The 16,724-nt window shown below is 41.7% G+C and overlaps 1 protein-coding gene across 2 annotated transcripts; it reads left to right on the top strand.

Annotated features, from left to right (window-relative positions):
• Positions 1-239: 239 nt before the first annotated feature.
• ccdc13 (coiled-coil domain containing 13) lies at positions 240-13,626 on the top strand. Of its 2 annotated transcripts, none has more exons than XM_034304081.2 (15): positions 240-616; positions 1,178-1,546; positions 2,784-2,920; positions 3,044-3,118; positions 3,923-4,036; positions 4,221-4,325; positions 4,552-4,716; positions 4,845-5,021; positions 7,424-7,621; positions 7,726-7,814; positions 7,938-8,012; positions 10,720-10,851; positions 10,953-11,095; positions 11,921-12,014; positions 12,131-13,626. In XM_034304081.2, exons 2-15 carry the CDS (start codon positions 1,180-1,182, stop codon positions 12,297-12,299), a joined length of 2,040 nt encoding a protein of 679 aa, XP_034159972.1. In that variant the 5' UTR covers positions 240-616; positions 1,178-1,179; the 3' UTR covers positions 12,300-13,626. The 2 variants fall into 2 exon arrangements, with proteins under 2 accessions (XP_034159972.1, XP_034159968.1); XM_034304077.2 differs by having other exon boundaries at positions 244-616; positions 2,778-2,920; positions 12,131-13,625.
• The last annotated feature ends 3,098 nt before the right edge of the window (positions 13,627-16,724 follow it).

A 16,724-nucleotide genomic window follows, 5' to 3' on the forward strand; every position in this document is an offset into this window, starting at 1 on the left:
AAATATTTAAATATGTGCTACAGTTATTTACAATATTGTGTAATTTTAAGTATAATTTTATCTGTTATACAAAAAATGAAGAAATTCTAATGATTATTAAAAATATATATATTTTTTAATCTAGAATTTTTTTAAAAATTTAGTGCGCTGATACGAATTCCCGGATGAGACGGTAGAATCTGATTGGCCTAGACGACCCCGTTAATAAAGAAAATATTAAATATACAAATATATATTTTTAAAAAAGTCTCACATATAAAAGTATTGCATCTTTAAATTTTCGAAAGAATATGTAAATTCGGTGTGTTTAAACTAGATCAATAAACTGTACGCATTTATTATTTTCTCGCTTTAAAAGAATTAACTTCCGGCAACAGAGATGACGTAACCACGTCGGGTTGTTGCGGCGTTGCCGTGGAAACGCGTTGCCGGGGATACGCACGCGCCTCGAAGAAAAAGAAGAGGACTGGTTTTTGCCACCTAGCCGACGCTAGCTTGCTATATTTTCTTTTTTATATATATGTATATACATAAACTATCTGAAAACTCATTATAACACGTTATAACACATTATAGCATGCTGTTTGCTCTCACGCCATTCACACCGACCTGAATGGTAAGTGTTGATAGCCTTTTTTTAAAAACACCCGTATTCGCAATGATCCCGCCCTCTGCGCTGTGATTGGCTAGAATATCAAACTGACGGGCAATCGACCAATCATATTGCACGAGTGGCGTACAACCAGCACAGGAAGGCGGAAGTAATACGAATACGGTTAGGGGAAAAAATATGAGAATTTGACATTTAACTATCACGACTTTAACGTTTATCATTATAAATTATTTATTCTAATTGTGTTTCAAACCATATTTGTTATGAAAAAGTTAAGTATTATCTATTTTTGTTCGTTTTTTTGTCCTTCGCACCTATAGTTTATTGTTTTTAGCTTTTAAATTATTGTGAGGTTTTATTATTATTATTATTATTATAAGGGTGCAACTGATTCTTCTTCTTATTAGTATTATTATTATTATTGTTCTTGTTGTTATTATTATTATTATTATTATTATTATTATTGTTTTTGTTGTTGTTGTAAGGGTGCAATTGATTCTTCTTCTTCTTCTTCTTCTTCTTCTTCTTCTTCTTCTTCTCCTCCTCCTCCTGTTTCTCCTGCAGTAATGGAGGCTGATAAGGACAGGATAAAGGAGCAGCTGCGGCTCCAGTTTCAGACCCTGCAGGAACAGCAGGTGCAGCGTCTTCATGAGCGTCTGGAGAAGAAGAAACAGATCTCCTTTGAGAAGGAAAAGGATGAGATGAGCTCGAACGGGCAGGAGAGTCTGGACCTGTCTGAGGACGAGGGGGACTCGGTGCTGGAGCGCTCTAACTCCAGCTCCAGACTGCTGAAGAAGGAGAACGATCAGCTCCAGGAGCGGGTCAGGGAGCTGCGGGATGAGAACGGACGACTCCATAAACTCCTGAGTGAGAAGGAGTTTGAGATCAAGTACCTGAAGAAGAAGAGGGAGGAGGACAGGCTGGCTTTAGTGGGTGAGGAGCTGAGGAAAATGTTAATCTACTATTCTTAATCTACAGACACAGTCATGTCTCCCTCTTGTGGCTGGAGGTGGTAGATGCATCTGCTTGTAAGCGTCTCACATTAATTTCTGGGTCAGGATTGCTACAGATGCGTATTTTTTTGGAGTAGACGTTTTATTTATGAGACAGTTGGCCAACAAGATCTTGTTTTAAAGCAAATAAATCTAACTAAATTCCACAAACCCTGGCTGTGGCAAACAAAGGGAAAGTGAACGTGCAGACAGCATGTCTACAATTTCTGTTGTAACAAGAACCATAAACGTATTACAGTGATTCAGCTGGGAATGCTTTTTGTGTAGGTGGACTAAAGCTCATTTTACGGCTTGTGTGAAAATCATTCACTGTAAATAAAGCTGGCTTACGTGGTCAGGATATTTTTAAAACAACTCCTTGAGCGGTTCCCTAATGTTTTTTTTTTTAAATGAATGACAGCAGTGTAAAAGAGTAACAATATAAGTTGCTGTAAATGTAAACATAAGGAGTAGCAGCTGGGTAGAGAGTATAAAGATTATATACAGATATATTATATATGATTCACTGATATTTGTAAATGACTCCTCAGGTGATTCACTGATATTTGTAAATGACTCCTCAGGTGATTCACTGATATTTGTAAACAACTCCTTAAGTGGTTCCCTGATTTTTTTTATAAATGACTCATCAGGTGATTCACTGATATTTGTAAATGACTCATCAGGTGATTCACTGATATTTGTAAATGACTCATCAGGTGATTCACTGATATTTGTAAATGAATCATCAGATGATTCACTGATATTTGTAAGTGACTCCTTAGGTGGTTCCCTGATTTTTTTTTATAAATGACTCTTCAAGTGATTCCCTGGTATTTATTCTTAATGACTCCTCAGGTGATTCACTGATATTTGTAAATGACTCCTCAAGCAATTCACTTACGTTATGTTTCCATTATGTACCTGGCGACTGAAGGTACAAAGACATTCCCTTGAGGGTTGACCCCCAGCGACAGTACATCATCTGAAAACGTACAGGGAAAGTGTAGACGTTAGTGTGAACATACAGAGATGTTTCCTGAAGGAGCAACACACACACAGAAAGAGAGAGAGAGAGAGAAAGAGAGAGAGAGAGAGAGAGAGAGCGAGAGAGAGAGGGAGCAGCTTTTTTGTACTCTACAATGTGATTTATGTGATTTTCCTGTTTGAAGGCACAGTGGGACTGGCAGGAGATGCAGCAGCAACCAAGATCGTGGAGCTTTCGAAGAAGAACCGGGAACTCTCAGTGGAGATGGAGAGAGAGAAAACCAAGAGCAAACAGCTGAACAACAGAGTGAGAGAGCTGGAGAGAGAGGTAAACACTCCCACTTACAGAGGAGAGGAGAAGATGGGAAATATATCAATACGACCATATACCATGATAAAGAAATCTCACATATAACTATCTGTGTGTGTGTGTGTGTGTGTGTGTGTGTAGCTGCAAGATACAGCAGTATTCAGTAATGGAGTGAAAGCAGACCACAAACTGGACCTGAGGAGCTCACAGCAAGAGGTACTGCATCACTATTGTAAACGACTCCTCAAGTGAATCACTTATATTTGTTACGACCTGTTGAGCAGCTCACTTATATTTGTAAATGACTCCTTGGATGGTTCACTTAGATGCATAAATGACTCCTTGGATGGTTCACTTACATTTGTAAATGACTCCTTGGACGGTTCACTTAGATTCATAAATGACTCCTTGGATGGTTCACTTAGATTCATAAATGACTCCTTGGACGGTTCACTTAGATTCATAAATGACTCCGTGGATGGTTCACTTACATTTGTAAATGACTCCTTGGACGGTTCACTTAGATTCATAAATGACTCCTTGGACGGTTCACTTAGATTCATAAATGACTCCGTGGATGGTTCACTTACATTTGTAAATGACTCCTTGGACGGTTCACTTCCATTTGTAAATGACTCCTCAATTGGTTTACTTACTTTCGTAAATGACTCCTTAGTGGTTCTTGTGCATTCGTAATTGTCTCCATAAGTGCTTCATGTATTTATAAATTACTCCTCAGGCAATTCACTTCCATTTGTAAACAAATCCTTGAATGGTTCACTTACTTTCGTAATTGACTCCTTGGGCAGTTCACTTACTTTCGTAATTGACTCCATAAGTGCTTCATGTGCATTTATAAATGACTCCTTGTGGTTCATGTACATTCGTAATTGACTCCTCAGGCAATTCGCTTACATTTATAAATGACTCCTTGAGCAAATCACCTCTCTGAGTACAATTTTTGTTGCAGTTGTGATTACCCAGTTACAGTGTGTGTGTGTGTGTGTGTGTGTGTTTTAGGCCACTCCGCTGGTGAAGTCTCTCCAGGAGAAACTGAACACAGCCCAGTTTAAAATGAGTGAATACCGCAACCAGATCCAGGCTGTCAGACAGGAGCTGAAGGTCGCGTACAAGGTCAGAGCTTCAGAGATGGAGTGTGTCTGAACACGCAACGGATTAATTCGGAAACGCTGTCCGATGACTGAATATACACTTCAGTTATTAATGTCATTAATGTTGCTCTGTTAATCTAATTATTAACTTTGATTAACATCAATAATACTGTGTGTGTGTGTGTGTGTGTGTGCGTGTGTAACAGGTTCTGAGTAGTGAGATCGGGGAGGACGTGTGTGTTCAGCAGATCCTCAGTACTCCAGGAAGCTGGAGAGGACGAGCGCAGCAGATCCTGGCCCTGCAGAGCCGAGTGAGTGTGACACACACACACACACATCTCATTTGCATACTCAAACCTGATTGGCTCTTATAGCTTATGATGCAATAACACTCACATGTCATGGGTTTAACACTAATTCTGATATTCCAGTGAGATATTTTGAGGAAGGTGTGTCTGCTACGGACTTATGGGCACGCCTGGTCTCATTTCCATATATGGACTCATGATGATGATGATGATGATGAATTTACCACAGGTGAGAGATCTGGAGCAGCAGCTGAGCTCGGCATCCAACAGGAAGCAGCCGGGAGAGTTCAGCCCGGAGCAGTGCATGCTGGGAAAGGGAGTCCATCAGAGGAACCAGGACAAGAACCAGAGCTATATCCGCACCTTGGAGAGAGACAGGAAGGAGGCGCTGGAGGTAACACACACACACACACACACACACACACACACACTAAAGCTCTAATATGGAGAAACTTGTCCAGCGTGTAACCCGAATGCTATGTTAAGCTGTGTGTGTGTGTGTGTGTGTGTGTGTGTGTGTAGAAGCTAAGTGTGGAGTATGAGCTCATTCTGGGTGAACACGGTGAGGTGAAGAAGAAGCTGGAGAGCAGCAAAGCGAGGAACCGCATCCTGAGTGCCGAGCTCAAAACCCTCAAAACTCAACTGTCCACACTGACCGAGAAGGGTCGGCATGACAACGAGCTCATCGATGCACTGCTGGTACACACACACACACACACACACACACACACACACATTGATGGTCTTCTAGCTCTCAGCCAATCAGAATGCACTGCACTGGACTGATGCTAGTGCACATGGAGTTAGAGTGATGTAAAATGGTCTGGTGTTTTATAGCTGGATTTAGCACCTTAATGTGTGATGTAGCTTAAATTTATGTTAAAAAAGTGTTGCTTACTCTGTGTGTGTGTGTGTGTGTGTGTGTGTGTGGGCCTGTAACTGATTACAGCACATTTATTAATGAGATTATTTAACCTCAGGATGGAAAACTATGAATTCCTGACTGTAGACTTTGACCCAGTGTGCTAATGAGGACAGGAAGTGCTGAAGTGAGCCAAGTGAGGTCCTGATTAAACAGGAGAGGACATTCATTACTTCACTGTTAGCGAGACACAACTAACACAGGACGCAAATTATTTTATTTACCATGCATCCATATAAAGCATCGTTGCTCCGTGAGCAGACAAAATGCCTCGGGATTGATAGAAGAGACTCCACTGACTGTTTTTTTTTTTTCAAAACAACAAAAATGGGTCTGATGTCCTGATGACCTTGCTGAGTAGTTTATTCAAAACAAACAAAATGGCGGCAGACAGTTTCAAAACATAATGTGGTGTCACCAAAGTGCTATACCTTGTGCTTCAGCAGGACAGGGTGGTGGTACAGGTGAAGCTGGTCCTGATGTACCACCATAATCCTTTGCTCCGTCCCTGATCAGACCTGCTACACCAATTCCCTTCCTGTGCCAGCCACTGTAGAACCACATGGGAACCACAAAGGTGCAGCTGCTCCCCTGGCAGCAGGAGTCATACGCTTACCTTGGCTAGGTGCTTGTTTTGCCCTTTTTGGTCTTGCTTGATTCTTAGTTGCAGGTCTTACACACACACACACACACACACTCATACAGTCCTCCTCAGGACCATTTTTAAGTGGTGCCTCATAAGCACATTCCATAGGGTTCAAAATCAGTAGTGGTGGTTCAGGTTAAGGTGCTAGGTTACTAATCAGATGGACGGGGGTTCAATCTCTAGCACCGCCAAGCTGCCACTGTTGGGCCCTTGAGCAAGGCCCTTAACTCTGTTTGTTCCAGGAGTGACATATCACAATGTATATGTGACGAATAAAGAATTTCGCTCCCTTCTTCTTACTCAAACATCAATACTGAGTTGATCTTCCTGGCTGTTTCAATATTTACTTGGTCTGTGAGCATCCAATTAAAAATTTATGCAGCAGAAGAACTGCTCCTACAGCTTCTTCGCCATTGTGGTGACACTTTGGTCTGGGACTTGGTATTCCTCAGGCCAATCCTAGTCAAGTTCTAGGACATTCCACCCCTCCAACCTCTTGAAGTATCTCCTTGGTATACAAATGGCAGCACAGAGCATATGCATTAGTAGTTGCTGCGCAGAAGGTCTGTAGATCAGGAATGTGAAACACCATTATGAAATAAAGCTCTTGCTCCTTTGAGCAAAATTATCCACAGAAATCTAAGGTAAGGGCCACAAAATAACTGAACTGAGAACCCAGTGTGGCAGATCCATCCTTTTCCTGTCACTAGACAGGAAGTAGAGCTCTAGTTGGGGAAAACTGGAATGTGAAATGAACGTTAAAGATGATCAGTGATAGCGTTATTTGTTCAAATTAGAGAACTAAAGAAGAAAAAATGTAAAGGGAACATCTAAACCTCTGTTTGCACTTTTTCAAAAAGAGGTACTTTTCTTATTTATTTTATATTAATGTTTAAGATTATTTTTTATGCTGTGTATGTACAATAAATATTGTTGAAATGCTATTTAAATGTACAGTTAATTATTTGATAGGCAAACTACAACTGCATATAGATCCATCTACTCTAAGTTATACCACAATTTAGACATAATCGGGTTTGGACCTTTGTTGGGAGAAAATTTTAGTAATCAGATGTATTTAAATTTTAATTCAATACACCTGGTGTAGACCAATGACAGTCCCTTATGGTTCTCTTCACTCCAGAGACTAACGGATCTTGTCTCTAGGTTTGGGAGCAAGCAATTTATTGAAAGCATCACAGTTGGCAAAGATTCGGATTCATAATTGCCTTGTGGTAGCAGTACTTCACACAGAACTGCAAGATTCCATCATTCTTCCATACAATTTTTAATTCTTGAGCTGTTGTTAGGTAATTTGCACTTTACAACAATTCTTAGTGTTTAGTTATTTCAGCTTGCTAGCTAACAGGCTAATAGGCAGTTAGCTTAAGACAACTTAAGGGCTTTTTTACACACACACACACACACACACACCAACATCAAACAGCCACTGTGCAGACATCTTGTTAGAACCAAATGTGTGCTCTTTTGTATTTGAGTTAAAAGTGTGTGTGTGTGTGTGTGTGTGTGCAGAAGCAGCAGGCTCAGCTGCAGGGTGTGTTGAGTCGTCTGGGTCAGAAAGAGGGGCAGCGCGATGATACAGAGCAGAAGCGGGACACACAGGAGGCTCAGAGACACAATGACCTGATCACACAGCTCAAACTGATGGTGAAGGAGAGAGAGGAGAAAGTTCAGGAGCTTGAGCGGGAGATCCAGCAGCTCACACTCACTGTAAACACACACTTCACACTCTCACGTGTTATGATTGCCTAGGAAGTGGGATTTACAGAGGTAATGGAATGAAGAATTAAAATATGGCCATTGTGCTGCTACAGAAACAGGAGGCCAGAGACACAGAGGTGAAGATTAGCCATGCCCACCTGATGGTCAAAGAGGAAGGAGACAGGAGGTCCAGCTCTGCCAGGTCTCACACATTCTCTAAAGGGACAAAACACACACACACACACACACACACACACACACACACTGTTCACTGTGTGTAATTATATGAAATCATGTTGGGTTTTTTTTCTTGGCCATTTTGCAGGTCAGTCTCAAAACTGGGACACAAACTTGTTGAGTCAGCTCTGGCACTGTCTCCTGGAAACACCACTGATCTCGGGTCAGTTACTAACTGGTTGATTCCATTATTCGTCACTAACATACTGTATATTTGTTATTCATACTGTACTATACACTAACGTACGATATATTCTGAAGTATAAAAAACATGTTTTGCCCACGCGCAGGTGCTGTGAGTTAAATTAAATAATGTTTACATTATCTCAGCTGTAATCTGCCCCTTTGCTAGTGTGTTTATGGTAGTTTGTGCAATTGCTAGTACATTTGTAGTGTACTGTAATGATGCTACAGTGGAAGGCGTGCTATTGCAGCACTTGCAGTAGTTTGTACGTTTGTTAGTGTGTTTATGGTATATGTTACTCCAGCAGTTAACATGTTTATAGCAGACATACTATTCTTATATTATGGTAGTTTGCTCATTTGTTTTTGTGTATATGGTAGACGTGCTAGTCCAGCATTTACAGTAGTTTGTCCACTTGTTACTGTGTTTATGATAGATAGATAGATAGATAGATAGATAGATGAGCAGCAGTTTAGCCAGTATCCTGTCCTGCAAAACTGATTCCAGGGATTCCAGATTGTTCCCAGCGTCCTGTCCAGCTTTCCTTAACAGTTTGTTTAGTCTGCTGGCATCTCCTGCTTTCATGCCACTACCCCAGCATACTGCTACGTAAAAGATGGTATCCACCACAACTGACTGGTAGAGTATGCGTAACATCCCGTTGCCTACATTGAAGGACCTTCCTCAAAAAATAGAGTCTGCTCTGTCCCTTCTTGTAGACTGCATCAGTGTTATATGTCCAATCCAGTCTGCTGTCTAGGTACATTACAATGTACCTGTAGGATTCCACTGCTTTCCATGTCCTCGCCACAGATAGAGACAGGGGTGTCCATCATCCAGTCAGCTCTATACTCTGACTCATGCCCTTACTTACACATCCCACTACAGCAGAATCATCAGAAAATTTCTGTATATGACATACTCAAGTACTTAAAATCTGAGGTGTACAGTGTAAACAAGAAAGGAGAAAGAACTGTTCCTTGTGGAGCTCCTGTGTTGCTCAACACCTTGTCTGACACACAGTTCCTCAAACACCCAATCTGGGGTAAAGCTGTCAGGTAGTAAGTAATCCAGGAGGTTGTGGAGGTGCCCACCTTAAGCTTTCCACCAAGCAAGAAAAGTTGTATGGTACTAAAAGCACTGGAAAAATCAAAGAATATGACTGTCACAGTACAGTACCAGGTTTGTTTAGGTGGGAGTGGGCTCTCTGAAGTAGAGATATTGGCATCATCTACACGGACTTCGTGGGGGGTCTAGTGATGAGCCAACTTTAGGTTTGAGATAGGCAAGAACCAAACTCTCCAGGGTCTTCAACATGTATGAAGTTAAAGCAACTGACCTATAGTCAGTGAAAGCTGTTGGACATGATTTCTTTGGAACCGGAACTAGAGAAGAAGTTTTGCAGACTGTGGGTACCTCACCTTTCCTCAGGCTCAGGTGGAAGAGTCACTGTAATACTTCATAGAGCTGATCTGCGCAGGCCTTAACGACCCTCAGGCTAATGCCTTCTTGCCCTGTGGCCTTGTTCTGATGGAGCCTTAACAGTTCCGTTTCACCAGATCAGCAGTGACAGTCAACCCAGAAGAAGCACATTGAACCTCCTGTCCGTCCATGCTGGTGGTGTTCGTGCAAGCTGTCTATTCCGGCTTGTGTACAGGTGAGGTATCTGTAATGTCCTTGCTGGGTTCAGGAGGACCAGAAAGCAGAGGATAGAGAACAGGAGCATCAGTGCCATTGGTTTTGCCCAATCTGTACTTCCCTCAGTTTGCTCACTGCTGTTCTTGAAGCCAGTTCTCAACTTCATACCACTCCACACATCCCTGCAGCTTCATCTGCTGCAGCTTCATCTCCAGTTTCTTTTTGTAGGAGTCCTTGCACTCCCTTATCTTCACTTTCAGTTATCTCTGTACACAATCTCATGTTATCTCACATTTGTTCATATGTTAGTGTTATTAGTGTTATTATTGTTAGCGTGTTAGTGTCATAGCACGTTTGTTAGTGTGTTTGTAGAAGGCTTTCTACTCCACCAGTTATGGTATTTGTACATTTGTAAGTGTGTTTACATTAGGCGTGCTATTGCAGCACTTACGGTAGTTTGCCGGTTTGTTAGTATGTTTACATTAGGCGTGCTATTCCAGCACTTACGGTAGTTTGCCGGTTTGTTAGTAAGTTTACATTAGGCGTGCTATTGCAGCAGTTACGGTAGTTTGCCGGTTTGTTAGTAAGTTTACATTAGGCGTGCTATTCCAGCACTTACGGTAGTTTGCCGGTTTGTTAGTAAGTTTACATTAGGCGTGCTATTGCAGCACTTACGGTAGTTTGCCGGTTTGTTAGTAAGTTTTCATTAGGCGTGCTATTGCAGCACTTACGGTAGTTTGCCGGTTTGTTAGTAAGTTTACATTAGGCGTGCTATTGCAGCACTTACGGTAGTTTGCCGGTTTGTTAGTAAGTTTACATTAGGCGTGCTATTCCAGCACTTACGGTAGTTTGCCGGTTTGTTAGTAAGTTTACATTAGGCGTGCTATTGCAGCACTTACGGTAGTTTGTACATTTGTAAGAGTGTTTACAGTAAACATGTTAATCCAATCAGTAAGGTTGCTCAGCATTTGAGAATGATTACTCATTATTATTCAAGAAAAGTTTTTTTTTTTTGTAAATTCTGTGTATATTGTATGTATTATGACAGAGAGCGGTCAGAGGCACCGTGCTCTGCGTGCGCTGCTCTGCAGGTTCAGTGTTCAGAGTTTAAAGCTCTGTGTCAGGCGGCTAACGTGGAGAGAGACCGACTGCTGGAGCTCGCTCAAGTTCAACAGAGGAGGTATGCTGAAAAACGTGCCTTTGGTAGCATGTTTTTTTTTTTTTTTACTTTAGAAGTAATTGTTTGTTTGATGTAGCCACTTGCATCGCTTTTTCGTATAGAGAAGTAGAGACGATTCAGAAGTGCGCAGATGCCGAGCAGAAGCTTCGGGAGGAACGTCGCCGCTGTGTGGTTCTGGAGCAGCAGCTGGAGAGACTGAAGCTAGACCCTGAAAAAGCACAAAGAGTCAATCGCAGCAGGACAGGTACACACTGTACAGGTGCAGCTTTACGGCAGTACAGGTGTAACTTTACTGCAATACAGATGCAACTTTAAGACAGTACAGGTGCAACTTTACTACAGTACATATGGAGCTTTAGTACAGTACAGGTGTAGCTTTACTACAGAACATGTGCAATTTTGCTACAGTACAGGTGTAGCTTTACTACAGAACATGTGCAATTTTACTACAGTACAGGTGTAGCTTTACTACAGTACAGGTGCAACTTTGCAACAGTTCAGGTGCAACTTTAGTACAGTACAGGTGCAACTTTACTCTAGTACAGGTGCAGCTTTAGTACAGGTGCAACTTTATTCCTGTACAGGTGTAGCTTTACTACAGAAAATATGGAGCTTTACTACAGTACAGATGTAGCTTTACTACAGTACATGTGCAATTTTACTACAGTACAGGTGTAGCTTTATTACAGAACAGGTGTAACTATACTACAGTTCAGGTGCAACTTTACTACAATACAGTTGCAGCTTTACTCCAGTACAGGTGTAGCTTTATTCCAGTACAGGTGTAGCTTTATTCCAGTACAGGTGTAGCTTTATTACAGTACAGGTGTAGCTTTACTCCAGTACAGGTGTAGCTTTATTCCAGTACAGGTGTAGCTTTATTACAGTACAGGTGTAGCTTTACTCCAGTACAGGTGCAGCTTTACTCCAGTACAGGTGTAACTTTACCAAAGTACAGGTGTGGTTTTACTACAGAACAGTTGTAGCTTTACTACAGAACACTATAGAACAGGTATGTGTTGTGCTTATAAGTCTTTATGTGGTTCGTGTTTGATTGTGTTTAATGCAGGTAGTTTAAATGTACCTGAGAAACAGGACGTTCTTTCACCCAGAAGAGCCACGGGGTCGACGCACGACGCTCAGATCAGTGAACTCAGCACACGGTGAGTACACACCAAGTCTTAATTTCTCCAAAGGTTCCTGTTTGTTCACGTAGCATTTTAATTGAAAATTATTTTGGAATATCTGCAGCTAAACTGACCTTCTTGTCTCTCTGTAGACTTGCTGCCCAGCAGGAGGAGCTGGAGGTTCTGAGGTCATCTCTGAAGCAAGTCCTGCAGGCTAAAGAGGAGGACCTGCAGCTCTACAGCACCATGATCAGCCAGGTCAAGCAGGTCTTCCTTCAGGCTCTTCGGCAGCACAAACAGAGCTCAAAACAGGAAACGTAGCACAGACGTCTTCCCATCCATCAGATCTGGACTCCTGCAGACTCAGAGCATCTAGGCTCCAAATCCTAGTAACCTGTATGAGATCTTAGTTTCCATGGCCAGGATTTTAGCATCTAGGGGCCAAAACTTAGAAATCTGTCCCAGATTTTAGCATAGAGGCTCTAGATTGTAGACCTAAATCTTTGCCCAGTAGATCTTAGCCTACTAGATCTTAGCCCACATACCAAAAATATGAGCATCTTGGTCTCAGATCTCAGGTTTCATGTTCTAGATCCTAGGCTCTGGGCTCCAAGTTGTACCCTTCAAGACCCAGACCCTAGTGTCGCAATTGCCTAATTTCCAATTCCTAGCCTCCAAGATCTAAAGCTTAGTCCCAAGACATAAGATCTTGGATTGTAGGCCACAAACCTTAGCTTCTAGCCCAAAAACTTTAGCATTAACTTCCAGGCCCAACAATCTAGCCTCCATACATCATATATTAGTCTTCAAGCTCAAGATCATAGTAGCTGGGCTCTAGATTTTGGTCTTGTTACCATATTTTTGGCTCCAAATCATGGATTTTAGCTTCCAGGCCACAGATCCTAATCTACAGACCCCATGTTTTCTTACTCCATGCTATCGTAGCTGCCATATCCTAGATTTTAAAATGAAAATCCTGGATTTTAGCGCCCTTTTCATTTTTATTAGATCTTAGTCTCCAGGCCCATAATCTTTATCTTCAGGCCATGTGTTTGTAGATTTCCCAGAAGTTAACCTCCACACCTCCACGTGGCTACCAGAGCCTAGATTTTGCTTCATCTTGTAGGCCCCAGATCATGGTCTCCTCCGTCCCTAACCTAGAGGTCCCAAGTCTTACAACAGGTTAGTGGACTTCCATCTTTCTGCATATGGAAGCTGAAGTTCCTAATAGATCCTGCGCTGATGTTAATGAGACTGTGCTATTTCTGTGCTAATCCCGGTGAAATAATTGATGAGATACGGACAAAGAAGAGACGAGACGTCAATATGGCTGGCATTCTGAGCCGATAAGAGCTGTGGGGAAAACGATAGCTTTGTTTTAATTACCTTCACTGTCAGTTAAGCTAGGAAGGCTAAAAAGATGCTTGTTTGTTTTTCCTGAGCTTCTGCTAACTGAAATAAAAATAAAATTAATTATTTAAAAGTGTAATACTGTAGCAGTGATGGATTTCTCAGTATATCCTACTTGACAGAATGAAAATAAAAAAACGTCTCCATCTATAAATCACGGTAAAATAATATTTAATTTTTTATAAATACTTTTACATTTTACTGGCTCTGTCTTTTCTGACGCATGTTGCGCATCATCAGCGTTTGGCTCCTGCGCGCTGTAAATCAGAACGACAAACAAAACTCTATAAAAAAAAAATTAAGAAAACATCCTGGCTTTTCCGTCCAATTGAGACGCTGCGGTCCCTGAGCTTGTTTTCGCCAGCTCACGCTGTCCTCGTGAAGCTGTTTAGAGTGTGTTTTACACTCCTCACACTCCAGGGACTGGTACGGAGCCGCAGATTCTCCGCCTTCACGCACATCCACACTTCGCTGCTCAAACACTCGGCCGCGTCCCTCCCCACGGAGCCACCACGCCTAATTTAAGTTCACGCTCGTCATCAAGCGGCGTGATTTTTTTCGTCTTCCCGGAACCCAGAGAGACTTCAGCGTGAAAACATCCAAAAAGAACGGGCCTCTTATTCATCTGCGGTCCACAGAAAGCTGCCTGTATGTGAAAGTGTGTGTGTGTGTGTGTGTGTGTGTGTGTGGATAGTGTGGGGCTGAATGACGTTTTTTTGGCCTGGAGGTGATCCATGCGCTTTCGCCCAGGAGCTTCATTCCCTACCGTAAGCAATCAGCCGTCGCTTCTAATTAGTGGCCATCCGTCCTTCTTTAGAATGATTACACTCGACCGAGTGGCAGCGTGTCGTTCACATCGACGTTTCAACTTCTTTATTTATTTACACAGGAAACAAGATAACGCTTTGTACAAGTGTTAAAAACGCACGTCACTCGAGTTGACGATTAACAATGTTTGGCAGTCGCTACAAGTAGCAAAGTTATTACTGCAACTACGTTTACCAACTTTTAAAATAATCAGCTTGTCATGTGGTTGAAAATTTGTTTGACTCGAAGTTACGGGAAAAAAAATACTTGTACTGGAAAAACTATTCATGTTTTGCACGCATCTTAACATGATTTACTGATTTATTTATTTTACATGAAGGAATCGTGATTCATCCACGCAACATGATTTCAAACTACAGATGCCATAAAATATCAAGTAAGAAATAAAACACGACACTTAAAGTAAAATAATCAACAACGGGGTGGTGTGATGAAGCAGTTACTGATACCTCTCTGAAGATTTTCCTATAACGGCACGTCCCCAAGTGTTTTACTCCTCTTACACCACAGCAATTTACCAACAATTACGAATTTTATTTATTAAACATCGATAAGTCATATTTTTTAATGTTTGTGAAGTTAGTTTCTGTTGTCGCTTACGTTATAGCAGCTATAAACAATAGTTTATAGCTGTTTATAGTTAACAATAGTCATTCCCTCACCAGCCTCTCTTTATTCTCTCTCTTGTAGTTAGTAAGAGAAAAAAATCGCAGCTTGTTACGCATGTTAGTGAGAAACCGTAAAGAAGCGTAAACTCCTCTGTCCTGAAGACGTCGGAAAACTTACAGTTACAGCTTCACCTCTGACTGTTACAAAGCGCTGACACTGGAGACTCCTTCCATAAATGTTACATAAACACCTCCTCGACATATCATTTATCAATTACACCATAACATTTTTCTTTTAAATCTTTTAGTGGAGCGTTGGCTGAACACGCCCCTGTGAATGAGCTGTTACTATAGAAACGATAACGTATTAGAACGAGTGCTTTGCAGCTGCACTGCTTTTCCTTTCTTCTTTCATCTTTTTCCTCCTTTCTGTCTTCACACCTGTGAATAAGAGTGAATAAGTGAGTGATTAGTGAAGCTCATCAGTGTGATAATAAATAATCGTGGTACACACACACACACACAGACACACACACACACACACACACACACAGACACAGGTCAGTGATTATTTAATAAATCATGAATATTGATGTGTGCAGTGTTTATACGCAGCAAGCCGAGCGCGTGCTTGTGTCAACACCACGTTACGCAAACACCTATGCCGATTTGTCACTCCGGCTTTCAATGGACTCTTTATCCGTCCTTTTCCTCCGAGGTATTCCCTCGCTCCGGATCACCGGAACTCGGGTAAATAAGGAACCTGCTGCGAAAGCGGCCGCGCTGTAAAAAAAATTAGGCCTGGTTTAAAAAAACCCTGAAAAAAAAGAGATCTCAATGCACACATTCAGGACTGCACTCATTTGCATGCAATGGAAATAAAATAAACACACACACACACATACACATACACACACACACACACACACGCACACACTCAATCTGCTGTTCATATCAAATCGAGCTTCACACATTTCATAATTATTTACTCTTTCACTGACTAATTTAATTCATATTTACATTCAGTAACCCTCTCCTGCTCAGTTCCTACTGCAGTGACTACTGGAACGCCAGACAGATAGAGAGACAGACAGACAGATAGAGAGACAGACAGATAGAGAGACAGACAGATAGAGAGACAGACAGAGAGACAGACTGATAGACAGATAGAGAGACAGACAGATAGAGAGACAGACAGATAGAGAGACAGACAGAGAGACAGACAGAGAGACAGACTGATAGACAGATAGACAGACAAAGAGACAGACTGATAGACAGATAGACAGATAGACAGGCAGACAGACACACACACACACACACACACACACACACACACACACACACACACACACGTTATAATGTGAATGCTGACACTGAACACTAGAGGGCAGTGTGTGTGTGTGTGTGTGTGTGTGTGTTCAGCCTCTTTCTTTCTTTCTTTCCTCCTTCTTTCTTCCTTCCTACCTTCCTTCTTGTTCTTTTCTTCCTTTTTCTTTTCTCCTTCCTTCTTTCTTTCTTTCTTTCTTTCTTCCTTTTTTCTTTGCTTGTTTTTCATTGTCTTTCACTAATTGATTTTTTTTTAAATTTCTCATTCTGTGTGTTCCGGTTCTTCTGGGTTGAAGCGAAGCTGCTGATTGGTCGTTTCTGTAACGGAGATTATGACATCATCAGGTGTCAGTGTGTGTCAGTGAGAGTTTCAGGCTTTCATCTGAAACGCTGTATAGAGTTTATAGAGTTTATATAAAGTGTGTGTAAAGTGACTGCGGTTAGCGTGTCAGAGACACAGCAAACACACGTGACCTTTAGCTCTGTGTTCCACATCGGGGAGATTTCTCTCATTACACACTCATCTCACACACACACACACACACACACACACACACACACACACTGAGATTGC

This window comes from Pangasianodon hypophthalmus, chromosome 4 (assembly GCF_027358585.1).
Source record: "Pangasianodon hypophthalmus isolate fPanHyp1 chromosome 4, fPanHyp1.pri, whole genome shotgun sequence".
NCBI classification, from domain to species: domain Eukaryota; kingdom Metazoa; phylum Chordata; class Actinopteri; order Siluriformes; family Pangasiidae; genus Pangasianodon; species Pangasianodon hypophthalmus.

What these genes read in the sequence shown, in the direction of transcription:
- ccdc13 (XM_034304077.2), top strand. Translation starts at nt 1,180, where the DNA reads ATGGAGGCTGATAAGGACAGGATAAAGGAGCAGCTGCGGCTCCAGTTT. An exon ending in AGCTGAAGGTCGCGTACAAG is followed by an intron (nt 4,037 to 4,220) that starts GTCAGAGCTTCA and finishes CGTGTGTAACAG; the next exon opens with GTTCTGAGTAGTGAGATCGG. An exon ending in AGGAGGTCCAGCTCTGCCAG is followed by an intron (nt 7,815 to 7,937) that starts GTCTCACACATT and finishes GCCATTTTGCAG; the next exon opens with GTCAGTCTCAAAACTGGGAC.